General features: G+C 27.6%; 3 protein-coding genes across 9 annotated transcripts in view; 1 reads left to right on the forward strand and 2 right to left on the reverse strand.

The window, feature by feature from the left end:
- Positions 1 to 1,170, reverse strand: part of LOC107995349 (spondin-1) — a 35,043-nt gene extending 33,873 nt beyond the window's left edge. For all 7 annotated transcript variants that reach the window (XM_062078120.1, XM_062078118.1, XM_017052809.3 and 4 more), the window contains exon 1: positions 1,030 to 1,170. In XM_062078120.1, coding sequence (XP_061934104.1) covers positions 1,030 to 1,041 — 12 coding nt within the window. In that variant the 5' untranslated portion in view covers positions 1,042 to 1,170. The remainder of the gene's footprint in view (positions 1 to 1,029) is intronic.
- On the forward strand, positions 1,155 to 8,622 carry LOC107995367 (myosin heavy chain, non-muscle-like). Its single transcript, XM_017052838.3, has 13 exons — positions 1,155 to 1,290; positions 2,777 to 3,028; positions 3,985 to 4,106; positions 4,328 to 4,543; positions 4,698 to 5,198; positions 5,500 to 5,846; positions 5,946 to 6,065; positions 6,200 to 6,312; positions 6,460 to 6,599; positions 6,748 to 6,866; positions 7,099 to 7,447; positions 7,777 to 7,979; positions 8,208 to 8,622. The coding sequence occupies exons 2-13, from the start codon at positions 2,995 to 2,997 to the stop codon at positions 8,620 to 8,622; spliced, it is 2,679 nt and encodes an 892-aa protein (XP_016908327.1). The 5' UTR covers positions 1,155 to 1,290; positions 2,777 to 2,994.
- Positions 8,623 to 8,720: 98 nt separating this feature from the next.
- LOC107995368 (splicing factor YJU2) lies at positions 8,721 to 13,439 on the reverse strand. Its single transcript, XM_062078128.1, has 4 exons — positions 13,262 to 13,439; positions 10,758 to 12,606; positions 9,928 to 10,638; positions 8,721 to 9,825 (listed from the first exon to the last, which is right to left on the reverse strand). Exons 2-4 carry the CDS (start codon positions 10,779 to 10,781, stop codon positions 9,511 to 9,513), a joined length of 1,050 nt encoding a protein of 349 aa, XP_061934112.1. The 5' UTR covers positions 10,782 to 12,606; positions 13,262 to 13,439; the 3' UTR covers positions 8,721 to 9,510.
- Between the last annotated feature and the right edge of the window lie 3,872 nt (positions 13,440 to 17,311).

A 17,311-nucleotide genomic window follows, 5' to 3' on the forward strand; every position in this document is an offset into this window, starting at 1 on the left:
ACCTTTTCTACTAGGCACTCAGTAAATCATGTGCATGTGCAAATCGATATTTGCATAATATTTGCACTTTAATGATTCAATGATTTCAATTAAATCTGATTTCGCATCATTAATATTATCTTAAAATTAATTATTGACATAATCTTAAATGAAATTGAATCTGAATAGGATATTATTTATTTCTTTGAGAAAAATTTCTTAATAAATATTATAATATATTTATTAATGTAATACTTTAAAAAATATTTTATAAAATAAAATAATGAATTGAATAAATTAAGGTTGGAAAACTTCAAATCTTTAAATAAAATGTGATCTAACAATTGATTTAATTTATCAATTTATTTCAAATATTTTATTTTAAATTTAGCCATTAAATAATTAATTTCTATTAATATCATATTTTACTGATATTTTTAATTTTTAAAAAGTGAATGAAATAAATAAATTAATAATTTAGATATATTAAAAGATGAAAATTTTAAGTTAAATGCGAATTTTCTTAAAAAAATTTGCAAAAAATCTATTTATTCATATGTAAATCAAATAAATGAAAATATAATATTGTACTTTTTTCAATTTATTTCAATTTAAATTGACAATAGAATAAAATGAAGAATGAAAACTTTTCCTTGCATCTATCAGCATTTTAACAATCCCTTTATATCCATACACAAAAGGATTTATATATATATATATATATATGTTGCATTTTATTACATAACTCAGTAATATAACTCAGTATTATTATTAAATATTTTATATTTTATAATATAATATTTTATATTATATATAATGATATTTTTATTGATGTTTAATAAATGTTTAATAATTGATGATAAATAAAAAATTATGCAAAATTATATTTTATTCGAATAATAATTGAAATATTACAAAAATAAAAATATTTTTTATTTTTTTATTAAAGCAAATGCGTACATAAAAAATCATTTTTATGTAGGATTATTGTTATTCACTTCTCACAAATAAGCTGATATTTTAAAGGATTAAAAAAAATTTGGTACTCACCATTATGATCATCGGAATGTTTTGAACATAAACGCGTAAACAACACGTGCACTAAATTTATAATGATTATTTTTCATACATCATGTCACGTGTGTTAAATATAATCAAATTATAACGTTCAACAGATCCGTCACCTTTGCGAGTCCCCGGCCAACTGACTGCGAGTTTCGAGACGCGCTAATAACAACCCACTACTTGCGCAAATCAAATGCGCAGTACATTTCAAAGGAGATTTTTTCGTCACGAGTCAGACACAATCCAGTACGTATGGGTTCCTGTTATTTCAATACAGTGGCTCATTATACGTTTTTTCTATTTCCATTTACATTAATAGGGAAGTAAAATCAATTTTTTATGTAAGATTTTTTATATAAAAGTATTTGTTAATTGAATATAAACAAGATATTCAAATTGAATGAATTATTCATAGAATATCAAAGAATCAAAAAAATAGAATTTGAATGATTGCAGTTATTGAAAATATATAAATCTAAAATATCAATCTAAAATAAAAATAAAATTTTTAACTGATATGTGTAAATAATAAATGAATTCAACCATTAAGGTATAAATTGTACATTTATTATTCTAAAATTTGCATATTTATAACAATTAAAATTAATCAACAATATTTTTCATATAATAATCAAAAAAATTAAGTTTTTTGTTTCAAAATATAATATTTTTAATATATAATATTTTAATATATTTTTTAAAATATGTGACATAAATACTTATTTTTACATTTTTATTTTTGAGGCAAATTGTATACTTCAAATTGTTATAGGTTATATTGTTTTAATATATTCAATTTATAATATTTTTATATATTATTCTTTCAGCTATTAAGTAACATCGAGGTCAGAAAATCAACAAAAATGAACATGTTTTTCTCTTATGGTTCTCATTATAACAAAAAAGGCGCCACGATAATTACTAAATAAAACTTATATGAATTTCTCATAAGGAAACGAACGAAATAGATTAACTGGATGAAGGCCAATGTAATGGATACAATTCTTTAAAAAAATTCTTTCAAAAATATTCTGAATCATCTCTTCAACTTTTTCTTTCCATTCTTTTCAACATTATTTAGTCGATTATAATAAATTTAGTAAATTATATTCCCTAAAAAAAATTTCCTAGTAATTTTAATTTAACTTATGTTAAAATATTTGTTAAATTAATTAAAAATATGATAAGGAATATTTCAAATAATCCTACATGTTGATTATAGGTAAATATAAATATTTTAATCTGTTGTTATATTTTACGTAAATGCAACTGCAATCCAGAACAACTAATATTATTAAATTGACGGTTTATCGATAATTTACGAAATTTGTAAAAGTTCACTTAATTGATCACTATTATATTATATAGTCAAATATTATTAACATATAAATCAATAATTTGCAAAATTTCATTAATAAGAGCGTTATACATATATTCAACACATTCATTCTCCGCGAAACTAACAAAGTATCGAACGATTTGCCGACAATTGCCTGCCACTAACTCGCTCGTCATTCCTCTCTCCACTTTTTGACGTTTTAAAATATCGGTTAAAATCATCGTGTTGCGTATCTCCAACGAAATTCTCAAGCTTTGTACATTATAACCCGAACCATCTACTAACGTACCCTATGTAATCACGTCGAACGATGGTCTAGAAGAAAAGAAATTCAAAATTCTTTTTCCGCAAGTCTCGTTTAAATCAATTATTTTTTTTTCTTTTTTGCCAAAGGCGACTAAAACGGTGGCATCGTTCAATGTCGCGAAGTCGTCGACTGTCTTGAACGAGTGGACGGTCGTGCGAACTCGCTGCCTTTCGACCGGTAGGAACATGAAATCGAAACCCGACCACTTCTCCGGGAACGCCGCAAATTTCTCCACGTGTCGCAGACGTCGAAATCTGGATCCAGTTCACTGTATAACCGCGACGACGAGCCATCGACCACGATAATGAATCAATTAACGACATCGCACCAACCATCAGGTTGTGAACACGATTCCTTTTAAACAATCGTTTTATTTTTATTTTAATTTTATTTATGGATTATGATTATTCTCCGCCTCGTCATATTTCTTGTATTCTTATAATTTTTATTCCTTTGCTTGAAAAAGAGAAAGGTTGACAAGAATTGCAAGAGGTTTGAGAAAGAAAGAAAGAGAGAAAGAGAGAGTCTTAAGGTTTGGAAATTATATTGAATTTTTGAAATTTATGATGATGCATGATTTTAAAAAAGAAATGGAAATTCGAGTTTTATAGGAATATGAAATGATGATTTTAAAGTAATGAGCGGTAATTATGTATTTAAATGATTATTGAATCAAATTATAATTAATATTATAATAATTGATATATATATACTAAGATTAATTTCAATTTAATTGTATGTTTATATATTCAAAACGATTGAATTGCTAAGTTATAATTATTAGGATATGCAATTAAGATTGACTGGTTGTAATTATTGAACCAATTCTTGATTAATTACTAATGATTTCATTTGATTATTAATAGTTATATTTTGATATATATATATATATAATATATATATAATATTTTGATAATGGAAATAATAATGTATATAATTAAATAACAATAGAGAAACATAAACTTGTTCATTCACTCTGATTAACAGCTTTGTGAAATCTTTTAATTATTTCATTCGTGTATTTGACTATATTTGCTCATATTAAAATTAATGAACTCAAAATACAATTTTTAATTTTTTAAACTTTTTAGATTATTTATTGAATATAAACATACACACATCCAATACTTTTTTATAAGTATGGTGAGGAAAATATGAAATAGAAACGCAAATATTTATATTATTAATAAATTTAAAATCGTAAAGATATTTTTTTAATAAGAAAATCTACATTAATTTGTAACTAATTATAATATAACAAATAAAAATGTGAAATATTTGTTTGAAAATCTAGAAAACGAAGATACCATCAACGTTACAGAAAAAAGTGCGATGTCAAGTGCAGGGATCAAGAGTGCTTCCGCGAGTCAAAAACTTAAAAATCTGAACAGCCATTCAGGACGCAACTCAGTTCATGTTTGTATCGAATTACATATCTTTGCTGAAAAACATTTCTCGGACCGATTAATTTGATAATCAAAGATTACGTATTATCACAATTAATTTAAATTTAATGTAAAATTTATTAATCAAAAAAAGAAATTATACAAAATTTCACTATTTTTAATACATAAAAAAAATCGAAACGATTAAAATTAAGAATATTTAGAAAAATAAAAAGGAATTCTCTATTCCAGGGAGAGACCACGAGCAACACCACGGAAGATGTTTCTATAAATAATAAATCGCAGACCAATACCGTTCGACGTCCAGGAAAATCATCAATTAGCCCAACTATGCACAAGAGGCCTACGACTAATCTGCCTGCTGGATCTACACTTAGGCCCGAAAATCAATACGCGATGAAGAAGAAACGTTATTTATTGTTGAAGAAAGAATTGACAGATAAGCAGGTGACTAATCTCAATTTTTGAATAAGTTCAAAAAAATAAATTATATATATTATTTACTACTATTCTTGTTCTTTCGCTATTTTATTACATTATGAAATAATTCATCTTAATATAATTAATCGAAAGATCACCAAACGAATTTAAATTCCATCAGAAAGCCGCGCAAGAACTCTACACCGAGTTGTCTCAACTACGCGAGAAGCTAATCACCACTGGCGCAAGAGATCCAGGAAAACCGGAAGTTCTAAAGCTCGAGATTGGACCTCCTAAGGCCTCCTTTCCACCAGAACCGATTTGTAATGAATCAGTGGAGACCCACATAGAAAAACTTTCTGCTGGAAACGAGTTGTTAGAATGTTTGGAAGATCGGTTGCGTGAGATCCCGCAGAGATTAAGGAACATCTGTAAAGAATTATTGGATAAACAGTCGAATTTCACCAGTTTCATTACCTCTCATCTGATCGAAGCCAGCGAGAATACAGAGGCGAATCCCGAAGAAGTGACAATACAATTGGAGGTACACCAGAGAGATTACGATAATATTAGATCACGTTTAAACGAGATTCAAGAGTTGGAGGAGAAATCGATCGCAGAGCTCAGGAACAACGTGCAGAGCATGATCGACGAATATGAGCATTCCAGAACGAAATTAAAGGTATAGGCATATTATCATATCGTGTGAAATCATTGAAATTCGTATATAAAAAGAATATCATCATTTGTCAATATTTATTATAATATTTGTATTTATTATAACATTTGTATTTTGAGTTCATATGATATAATATTAATCTGTAATATATATTTAAATATATTATAAACGATTAACTAGAATTAAAATAATAATATGGAAATAATTAGAAAAAATGCAAATTTCGTTTGAAAAGTAGTTGCGCAATTTTACTAATTTCAAAAACAATCCAATTTAACTATTTTAATTTGCGTTTCTTTAAAAGGAATTAAACACGATAGAAGCTCAAAAGGAGTTGCAAATACATTTGAATGCGGCAATGGAGGAGCTTCAAGCGGAAAAAGACAAGAATAATCAAGGGAAAGATCGTCTTCGACAAACTGAGACACATTTGCAGAAGGCGCGTACGAAAATTAGAGATTTGGAAACGAGTATGGCTGCGGATAAAGATAAGATACAACAACTTCAATGCAATGTGAAGAGTTTAGAAGGCCAGATGAAACAGAAGGATATGGCAATAGATGCTAGATTAAAGGATATGCAAAAGACGATGAAAAACAGTGAGGATCTAGTTTCCAAGGTGGAAAAACAGAGAGACAGTTTTGAAGCAAGGTTTCTTTTCTTTAAATATTTGATAATTGTCTTTTTATACTTGAATAGAATATCATAGAATAAGATTTTTGTTTTTGGTATCTTTTTGACTTGATTTAGACTAGTGGAACTGAAGGAGAAAATGAACAGTAAGGAAAACGAATCGATGAGTACCATCAAGGAGATGTCTGAGAGATTGAAAGCGATCACTGCTGATCTTGGCGTTGAAAAAGAGAAAAGGTATGAGAGAATTTTTAAATTCTTTGTTTTCATTAAATGAAGAATCCGCAAATAATGGATGTTATTTAAAATATTGCATAAATATTTACAATGTTATATATTATAATAGTAAAAATTTTTTTATGAAAATACAGACAGCAAGTAGAAGATGCATTCGTCGAATTAGATGAAAGGTATAGAAATCTCGAAGAGAAGAGCAAACAACTATGTGAGCTTGCGGAGAAAAATAAAGATATTACTATCACAGGTATAAAAAATAAAAATTATAATATTAAGAAATAATTGAAAAGAAAGTTAATAATATCAAGACTTAATAAGTTATTAATAATAGTTATTAATAATATCTTTTTATTAAAATAAAAATTTAATTAACGTTTTATTTTATTTATTATAGAAGGTAATCATACAGAGAACGAAGTACGCTTGTTCAACGAATTGCAGCAAACCAGGAACGAACTAGAAGCTGAGAGACAAACAAAATTGCAGTTACAACAGGAGAAAGAAGAGATCATCGCAGTGATGCATCAAGCGGCCGTTAGTTTGCACTACTTTCGGGACATGTCCTCGTATAAGTCCTAAAAACTGCTCAATTTATTTCTTCGTTTGTTAGATACTCTTTTATCTTCAATTGATGGAGTGATAATAATTTATAATTATTATTTTTTTTGTTTTTGTGACCTAGTGTCGCGAGGAGGATGAAGACTCGAGGGAAAAGTTGGCTGCCGAATTGGTGTTCAAATCCAACGAATTACAAAAGCTGATGATGCAGTACACAGGACTGAAAAAGGTTGCAAAAAATGCGTAAGTTACTCTATTGTTAGTGTAACATGATATTGGATTGGTGAATTGCGCAATTTTTTTAAAAATAATACCTCCAAAAAAGGACAATTTTTGTTTAAATTTAAAATTATTATAACATTTTTCAATATAAACAAATTTTCTTTTCATACATTGAAATATTCTTGCATTTAAATGCAATATCAAAAAACATTTCAAATAACTTACTTTTTTTCTTTTTAATTCGATAATATAGCCAAGAAAAAAATGGGATGTTAGAAAGACAATTGATGGAAATTCAAGAGCGACTACATTCTCAGTCCATGGAGGGTGGAAAAGCTGGGTTGAGCGCTCACGCGATTGAGCTTCAACAACAGGTCTCTGATCTTCGCAATAATTTAGCAGAAATAATTCGACAAAAGGAAGAGTTAGAAACTGCGCTCACTCAAAAACAATTAGAATTGGAACAACGCGATCGTGTGATGCGTGAACAGAGCAAGTTCCTTAAAGTCAGAGATGAGTTGCTTGATATTTTGAAAGGAAAAGTACAGCAAGAAAACGGAGAATTGTCGAATAGCGATGAAAACAATGAATATCTCGAACAGGTAATTCGGGACGTTCCTTTATATTTTCTTATTTAAATTGTTTAATTTTTATTAAGAATTAAGAGTGAAATTGAAACTCAGATTTTAAAAAAGAGATTAAAGAAAAAACTAAAGTATCAAATTATTTTTTATAATTAAAATTTTAATTTAAATTCTAAAATAAAAAATTTTAATTTTTCTCTCTTTACCTTTTAACAATTAGCTCGACTAATTCACCGCTAGATAGATAATAAATAAATAAATATATATATATATATATGAAAAAATATAATTATCATCTTAATTGATAGAACTTTTCAAAGTATTGGAAAATATTTCTAATCATCCAGATCCACAAACAGATAGCTGCCAAGACTGAAGCAATCCAAGAGTTATACACAACTTTAGAGAATAAGCAATTGCAAATCATGCGTTTAGAGAAAATGGTGAAGTTGATGGAGGATCATCAAGATCGAGCCCAAGCTCAACGCACGCGTTTAGAAAATCGTATTGCTCAACTTGAGCTAGCCCTACAAAGGAATAAGGAACAGCGGTACGTTAGGGAACAATCATTATCTTCTTTAAAATTTCAGGAGGATAGTGAACCAGATAAATTATCACAAAATTATCTTAGCGATTCTGATCAAATTTATTCACAAGATTCCTTCAAATTACAGTCTTTCCCACATGAAAATCAGCACGATTCAGGTGCTAACAGGGTAGAATTTTTATCTCATAAGAACGTTCCACAAACTGATCATCGACACTTACATGATTACAGAGACTATATACAGCGACAGACATCCTCTGATGAGGAGCAACCTTATATTTGTGAACGTTGCCGCCAAGAAACATCTGTAGAGAAAGACAAAGATGAATGGTCAAATAAAAATGATTCCACTGACAATACTAATGAATCTTTGTCTAATTGGTTAACAAACATGTCTAGTGTGGAAATAACCCAGGATGCATTGAATAATCAGGATTTACAAAACAATAATTATTTTTATGACTTACCTGCGACAGATAGAAATAGAAGGTATACTTACGGGGTGCACAATCCATACAGAGAATTCAATATGGAAGATAGTAGCAGGGAGTCGCTAAATCCTTATCAGAGAGAATATCATCAACATCATTACCGTGTTCGATCGCCAGTCGCACATAAGACCATGCCTTATAGTGTCGCTTTATAAACACTGTATATAGTTTCTTCTGTGAAGTTATTGTTAATATACAACATACCTTATATCTTGTTATTATTTTTAAAGGATTTATATTATCTACATAGGAATGATCATTATTAAATTTTAATTTTCTCAGTAATACAATAAACACGTGTCGCAAATAATACATGAGATATGATTCAATTAAATTTTCTAGAAATATTACCATAAGTCTGTTATTGATATATACATTATTTACAATCATTATTAATATAATTGACCATAGATTAAAACTTCAATAATAAAAATTCATATATCATTTGTAAGAACAATTAGTGATGTACATTGTAAATAAATTTAAATATTGTATTAATATGGTCTGATTTAATAGGCTAGGTACTCCCTGCTACCGAGTTTTCAATGTAATATCGTTGATACTAAGTTCCTTACAGAGTGCCTAGCCTTTGAAACAGACCGATTTTTAATTTATTCATTTCTTTTTGTTTTTCTGATTTGGTTTTTCTGTTTTAGGGGTAAGGGCTTCGGCATCCTGTAAGGAACTTTCTAATCACCGACGCGGTAAATGTCTTCATGAATTTCGATCACAAACAAAGAGATTATTTTGTGTTATTAAGCCTTTGGTAAGCGGTATTCTACGTCTTCGCAAGATATTGTTAATTCAATATTCAATACAATAATCGAATCGCAAATTGTTAGCAATGTTTTAAAAAAAAAGTGTAAATTGAGTGGTAATTTTATATTTTGAATTTGTTAAAAAAGTTAAAAAATTATTGATATATTGATTTACACCATTATATCCGATGAGGCTTATTTATATCCTTGTATGTTTTGTATGCATACTTTATTTTATAATAAATGTTATAAAATTAAATTATATATACAATATTGAACACAATATTAATTACTATCATTATCACTGCTACCAGAATATGTTCCCAGTAAGGAAAGACCATTGTTGCTATTGTTTGTTGTTGAATTATGTGTGTTTTCAGATGTTTTATGTTCTTCTATAGAAATACCTGTTTCTTTACTTGTCATAGTTTGAATTTCTTTCTTATCTGCATTAGTAACTGAAGAATTCATATTTACTTTAGTAACCAAGTTTGTTTTTCTCTTAACTATACCTAATAAGTTTTTTCTATTTGATGATGATGATATATTTTCAGACCATAATGATGTTTCAGATGATTTTATCCTTTGGTTCTCCTTACTCTTCAAGGAAAAAATAGGAAAATGCTTTATAGTTTTCATAAATGCTCATAGTTTAATACTTCATTCTAAACGAAATTGAAAATAAAGAAATAAAATACTTACTTTTTCTTGTTCTATCGTAGATATATTGTTCTCATTTTTATTTTTATTTTTTTTCATTATTTTTTTTGGTGGTTCATTAGTTTCATTTTCATCTAGTTCTACAATTTCTTCTTCTACAACAATTTTTTTACCAAATATTGCTTTAACACATTCTTCATCATATTCTTCTTGTTCTTTTTCGGTTCTTTGTTTAGCTGTTTCTGTATCAAATTGTTCTAACATTTGATCATAATCAATAGTTTGCTGTCTACGATTTAAATCTTTTAATTCTTCTAAAGATTCTAACAATTCTAATTCCTGTTTTGATTGTAATGTTCTTTTTTCTAAAAGTTTCATTGGATTAGTAGCTTCTTCTTCTTTTTCTTCATCTTCTTCTCTTTGTGCTTGTTCTTCAGCTAATTTTAGGGCCATAAAATTTCTAGTGGCACCTGCTTCAATCTCATAATCTGTATTCTTTGGATCTGTTTTGAAACTTATTTCTTGAAGGCACCGAGTACATTTTATATAAAATCTGTAAATTCGTATTCCTAAATAATCATCACCTTCAACATCCTCTTTGCGGGCATTAAATTTTTTTCCTTTATAAATATATTCTCCACAAGTTTTGCATCTCATATTAAAAGGAGCCATTAAACGTACCGTATATTGTCTATTGCGAGCTAATTTCATACGAGGAATTTTTGACGGATCGAAATCCGGTGGATAATATTTCTGAAATATAAAAATTATAGTTAATATATTAAATTAATATACGTTAACATATATAATCAATCATTTAAGCATTTTTCTATTTAATGTAATTATAATCAATTATGTAAAATTTTACTTACATTTAAAACTTTACGTTCCGACATATTTTTAGCTTAATATAATAAAATTAATCACAAAAAGTGTTATTTATAAATAAATATAAGAAAGGTACAGGTTAAGTACACTTTAGGTTAAGTATGTTGACAAGATAGCAACTGACATAGACTCGATCAGTGTTGCCACTAACATTAAAGTTTCATCTATATACTTTTAATATTTTAATATTGGTATATATGATATTCAATTCTGTACAAATATAAAATAAATAAAATTCACAATTATTCGTTAATTCCGCCATTGTGATTTTTAGAAGTGTTATAAGTGTTTAAAGATACATTAAGAAAAAGTTAAATATAGATATTTAGGAAAAAAAATATATAAAATATTAAAATACAGTCGTTTATCCTAAGATCTTAATTGTGTTAAAATTAGTGAATTTTTAAAGAATCTTTATTCGTAATTTTTATTTACTTTAAAGGTGAAAATATACATGTGATATTCAAATTATAACAGCATTGAATGATCCTAAGTTCGATAAGTAAAATTAAAAAATTTTTTTTACTTTATAAATAATTGATAATTATATATATTATTAGATAATAAAAAGAGGGAATTGTTATAATGAAAAAAAGAAAATTAATAATAAAAGTTTCAAGTTTTTCATTATAATTTTCGTAATTTTTACATATTAATATATTTACTATTTCATTTTTGAAATGAGAAAATGAGAAAATGGCGGGAATTCATATTTTGATATTTCAATATTCGAAATGTTCAAATTACGAAATTATGATATAAGATCTTTTTTATTGTTCATTTTGAATATACATCTTTGTTATAAAATTAATTATGGTTCATTTTTTCTATAATTTTCAATCTATCTAGTAATTGTAAATTATTAAATTTATAACATTGAAAGATATAAAAAAATGAATCTTACAATATTAAAGTTTTATTAATTATCTGTTTTATTAATAAATTTAATAATATTCATTTTTGTAAGACAAAATGAATCTAATTAATAATAGAAAATTGAAAAAATATAATTACATTACTATCTAGTATATATATTAGTTAAATTTTTGTAATTATCAGTGTTCGTCATTATTGCAGTAACTAATCATTGTAAAATTTGCTAATGGAATTCGTTTCACATGGGACGAATTAAAATTGGCAACAAGACCTCCCCGGATGTTTCTCCGAGTTTCTTCTCTCTAACGTGAATTTAATATCCGTGAATATAATGCGGACATTTGACCAAACGATGAAAGCGAGCGCACAGAAGAGACGAGAAGGTCCCGTCTTGCTTCGTGGAACTGGATTCAATTCGGCTTCGTACGTGTATAAAGGTTATTCAGCTAAACGCAAGGTCATGGGTACATGACTTGGGTCAGTCGAGCGCGTAAAACGGGCAAACAAGAATCTTTACGCAAAAGAAAAAGGAAAAAAGGAAAAAGAAAATGAAGAAATGGAAGAAGAGGAAGAATAACCTTAAAGACATACCACTATCCCACGTTCCTTTTGTGGAACGGCAGAGGTGCCTTTATGAATACATTACTGGGACCGCGGTGTTTAAAATCTGTTACGTGTGTATATACATTTTTCCATTTCAATCCATTCCTGTTGGACTTGACTCTTCATGGCTTACCAAGATTTAAGCTACTGACATTTTGTGGTCTGTGCTCTTGAATATTGCTTTAGCTATATATTTTTTTAGTGTAATCCTTAAGGTATTATATACAGAAATTTATATTTTATTGGTTCTTTTTTCTTATTTTCATTGTCAATTCTATTCTCTTCAATGTAAGATGTAAGATGTTCGTAGATAATGTTTCTTGTATTGATTCTATTAATAGTTGGATTCCTAACCTGTTTAATCCCCGAGAGGTTATAATTATTTTCATTTGCAATTATTTTTATGATAGATTTTATTCTAAGGATTTTTATTATTTATTTGAATTTGCTTATATTATGATATTCTATTAGTAATATTTTTCATTTTCATTTTATTTCTTTATAAATATAAAAAAAATATTCGCAGATTGATACTTTAAATTTAATAATTGTTACTTATAAGTACATTATATCTATATTTGTGTTAAGTTAATTATAATTTAAACATACATACAGACATAAATTTTCAAACAAGTATGTGTAAATTAGAAAGGAACGTGAGGTCAAGCAACTTTTATTTTGTATAGTCACAATACAATGCAATCATTATAAATTGCATTCCAACCTTCATAGTAACGGCTCGAAATGGATAATCAAAGTTTGAATATCATTTTTTCTTTTAAAAAAGTATAGAAATAGTAAAAATTTCATTGATAATTTTAATCCACAATCGTGTTAAGAAATTTGAAGATAGCAATTATTACGACACAATATTTCTAATTTAATAATAAATAAGTGATAGTAGCGGTAGAAAGAATAGTAAGAAAAGTCTTAACGTGAAAGAAATCTTAATTAATGTTTTTCATATCTACGTCATGTTACTGCTTATTTCTGTATGTCGGCTACTCACATTTTTGAGTGGGCTGTACTATTCGTGGAAGCCGTTCCATTCATGGAGTGTAGATGCTGTTAGCAATCAGCGGTGCTCATTTTATGCACGGTTTCGTACTTTCTCCTATAAAAAAACTTAAAACAAAAGTAAAAAAAAAAAAAAAACAAAAGAAAATGAGAGAAAAAATATAGAGGAAGATAACAAATTAAAAAAATTGAGTTGAAATTGATTGAAATATTAAGAACATTTATAGATTCGTATATCATTTAGTCCAAAAAAAAATATTATTAATTGTATTATTAATTGTTATATTTTAATACATTAATAAATTAATCTATTAAGAATATTATCTATTAAAAAATATTTTTCAAAATTAATATTTAATGAATTAATTAAATATCATTTAATTTTTAAATTATTCAATTTTTTAAAAAAGAATTTCATAAGAAAGAATAAATAATAATCAGATTGCACTATCTGATAAATATGATGAGATAATTAAAATGAATAGTTTTTTACTGACAGTCCATCTAAATTCTTAATTACTCAATTATATTCATTTTATATTCATTAATTTTAAAAATTTAGTATTATAAAGATATCAACCCTAGATAATGATTTTATATGAAAATGATTATAAATGTTAAAAAAATTATAAAAAATTGAAATATTCAAAATAACGTTATAGATTTTGAAAGTTTAAAAATTAAAAACTAATTGAACTTGAAGACGCATAAATAACATGACTATCATCAAGGCCATCGTCTACTATTGTTACGGATTACCGCTACGCACGTTTACTACACTCTGAATGACGTAATTCTACGTTCCTTGTTCATTGTCAGTAGAAGAAGCCAACGTATTTTTAATGTCTGATTTTATCGCAATGATGTCACGCCTGATGAAATTAAAAGTGAGAATAAGTCGCCATAAGGTTATCGCAAGACAGGAACTATATATCAATGTGTGACTGAGTACAATGGAGTATAATTTTCATATAACCAAAATTATATTTTTTGAATGATATCGATTACATATTAATCACATTATTAAAATAATTAAATAAATATTTTATATAATTTTTATTATTTTTTATAGACAATCATAAATGAATTATTTTTATTGAAAAAAATATATTAAATTATAATTTTGATCTATAATTCATCACTAGTTATGTGAAATTTTACATAATTTCACATTTATTTTGTCATGAGAATTTAAATTTATAAAACAAGTACGCTGTTTTGTATGGATTTGCTTTAAAAAATCTTCTTTATTAAATTTTTATTTTCATTATAAAAAGAGGGATACAATTTTACAAATTTTTTATTATTAAATTTAAATTTAAACTTAAAAAATTGAATTTAAAATTTTATATGATAAGAAAATTTGAAAAAATAAATTTTTTTTATTTATAATTAATAAAAAATGTATTAAGTATAAAATTAAATTTTCAAAAAAAAATATAATTAAAATATCAAAATCTGATTAAAGTGATCTGATTTAAATTCGAATTTCTTCGAATTGAATTCAATCGCTATGAGCCAATCGCTTATTTTCCTTTCTCTTTCTCTTTTTTTTTTCTCTCTCAAGTTCAAACGCCTCACGTTCCGCGTTTCACAAAAACGTTCTCGATAAGAAAAGGAGTGGCGTTGTGCTCTCGGAGAAGCTTTGCCAGAATTTTTCTCAGAAGTATTTTGCACCACACTTTTATCCCCTCGCAACCGCAAATCGTGGTATGCCGCACATTGTTATGCGCGCCACGGAACAGCGCAGCTTTCTTTCAACCGTCATTGGAAACTTTTCATCGTCAAATTTCTATTCGTTTTTCTTGCTTTTTTTTTTAAATTTTTGATCCGATCGAGAAGAATCGATAAATTATCCTTGAAATTGATCATCGAATTGATTTAATATAATTTTTTATTATAAAGAAATGTTTACAATCGTTTAGATTTTCTTCAATAAATTTTTGCGTAAGAGATTGCAAAGATGCTTGTAATATTTCGTATATTATTTCGATTTGTTAAAAAATATGATTTAGATATTATAAGGCATATATTATAAGGCAAAAAATATTTAATATAATGTTTAATATAATGTATAATATTGTTTAACATACGATTTAAAATTAACTTTAGATAAAGGATGATGTTATATGAATTTGAGGTTAGATGATTAATCGATTGATTTATGAAAAACTATTTATGGGAAAAAAAATTTTTTTATAGACTCGATAAATTTATCTCTTAAGAGATTCAATTAAATAGAACACCTTACAGATTCGAACCAAATGTATTTTATAAGATTATTTCATAAGATTTAATATCGTATTTCTTCGAAACTACATTTTAAAATAGGTTATGTAGAAAAATTTTCTCGATCTTTTGAATCGTTTGTCTATCATTCTATTCGTTTCAGCAAACATTTCCTTAGGTTAGAATGATACAAGACACGTTTAAATAAAATTTCTATGTCCATCAAGGTATTTTAAAAGACAAACGTTACAATTTTTTAAAGAACATCGACAACAAATTCTTTGCAATCCTTGCAAGGCATGCACGCATCCTGCCTTTCTGCGAAAGGAACCGTCGACTACTGCCAAATTATAAAGGAACAAAAACAGTCGTCTGCGGGCGCCACCAGACGAGCTTCCCTTTCTTTCCTTCTTCTTTTTCTCTTTCCCATCCGAGACGTGATACCACGCTATCTTCAGACAGGAAAGAAACGTTCATCGTCTCACCATACTTTAAATTTTTTGTGTAATATATCGTTATTGTCCGTATTTTCTTAAATCATATCGTGATTCTAAATTGTGTTACTTGTGTCAATTCGCTTTAGTGATGTTAACGTGTTTCATGAGATTAAATTAGGTTACTTTAATGTGATATATATTTCTAAAGTAAATATACATTTTTCAATTAAAATTTTTTAATAAAAATCAAGAAATATGTAAATATTGTACAAAAATATAAGAATTGTGACAAATCCTTATTTAATTACAATTATATTCACTATAATTTTTGGATTACTTTGTTTTATTAGATCGATTGTAACCATAACCTAAAATTTTTTGTGCACAAAAAATTCCAGTTTTTAACATTTCATTTTATCAAGCACAAATCTTCTGTCTTCTCATTCGCAAGGTTTCTTCAATCAGAAAAATCCATGTGTTAGATCTATTAAATTTTCACGTTGTTCTCATTAATAACTTTTAATTTATTTTTACATTTGCGATGCTCAATCATCTAACTTTTCGTAAACCGCTAGTTTATTGTGCCGTATAAAGACAATATTCACTAGACAGGTTATGAAAAGGAGCAACTCGAAATACAGAAGGAGAAAAAGAGAAAGGGATGGCAAGTCTTGCGTACGTTTCTCGGAAAGCCGAAAACCGAAACACGAGCTGGCCCGGCCTCCAAGAGCGGCGGCATGTGTGACACCGGAGAATCACCGCCATTCCTCACTGGCCAATTCTCTCTTTCCTTCATCGGTTCTTTCCTTTCTTCGTGGCTGGTTTGTTCCATTGGTTCGATATATACGTTCGATATTTCGACTCGTCGTTTGGTATACCATCTAGCTGATGATGCGGCATCGTCTAAATGGCCATCGTGGACCATTCTTTGCTCCCTTATCGAGTTTCAGCCGCGCAGGTAACGTCTTAATTGGTGTTCTCTTGGATACATTGTAGCCTGGCGAACGGTGTCGTGAAATTTTAATCTCGCCGATATATGCTCCATCTCTTTCGTTACACGACCTACCGACCGTACAGAGTCTTAAAGTCGAAACGAAGTAGCATGCACGAACTTCGGACTGAATCTGATATAGTATACGAGCATTTTTTTTCCTTATTTTCTACAAAATTTTTCGATTTTCTCAATGGTTGCCCATGATTTCTTTTTTTTTTTCTTTGTAGTTACACGATGTTTCGTAAGCGATCTCTCTGTTAAGACGAAGGAAGAAAAGAATCGTAAATTTGTGGAGTTTAATGCTCTTATTGTTAGTTAAGAATTGAGTGTATAGATGGTGTTGTAAGTAATTATTTTACGCAGAAATTGATTTGATTCAGAA

This window comes from Apis cerana, linkage group LG8, assembly GCF_029169275.1.
Source record: "Apis cerana isolate GH-2021 linkage group LG8, AcerK_1.0, whole genome shotgun sequence".
NCBI classification, from domain to species: domain Eukaryota; kingdom Metazoa; phylum Arthropoda; class Insecta; order Hymenoptera; family Apidae; genus Apis; species Apis cerana.

Bases quoted from the DNA above. Each gene is read 5' to 3' on its own strand.
- LOC107995367 (XM_017052838.3), top strand. From the start codon at position 2,995: ATGAATCAATTAACGACATCGCACCAACCATCAG. The intron at 5,847-5,945 runs GTTTCTTTTCTT...GACTTGATTTAG, and splicing joins AGAGACAGTTTTGAAGCAAG to ACTAGTGGAACTGAAGGAGA. The intron at 6,867-7,098 runs GTAAGTTACTCT...TCGATAATATAG, and splicing joins AAAAAGGTTGCAAAAAATGC to CCAAGAAAAAAATGGGATGT.
- LOC107995368 (XM_062078128.1), bottom strand. From the start codon at position 10,781: ATGTCGGAACGTAAAGTTTTAAAT. The intron at 10,639-10,757 runs GTAAGTAAAATT...TTTATATTTCAG, and splicing joins CGGAACGTAAAGTTTTAAAT to AAATATTATCCACCGGATTT. The intron at 9,826-9,927 runs GTAAGTATTTTA...TTTTCCTTGAAG, and splicing joins CTACGATAGAACAAGAAAAA to AGTAAGGAGAACCAAAGGAT.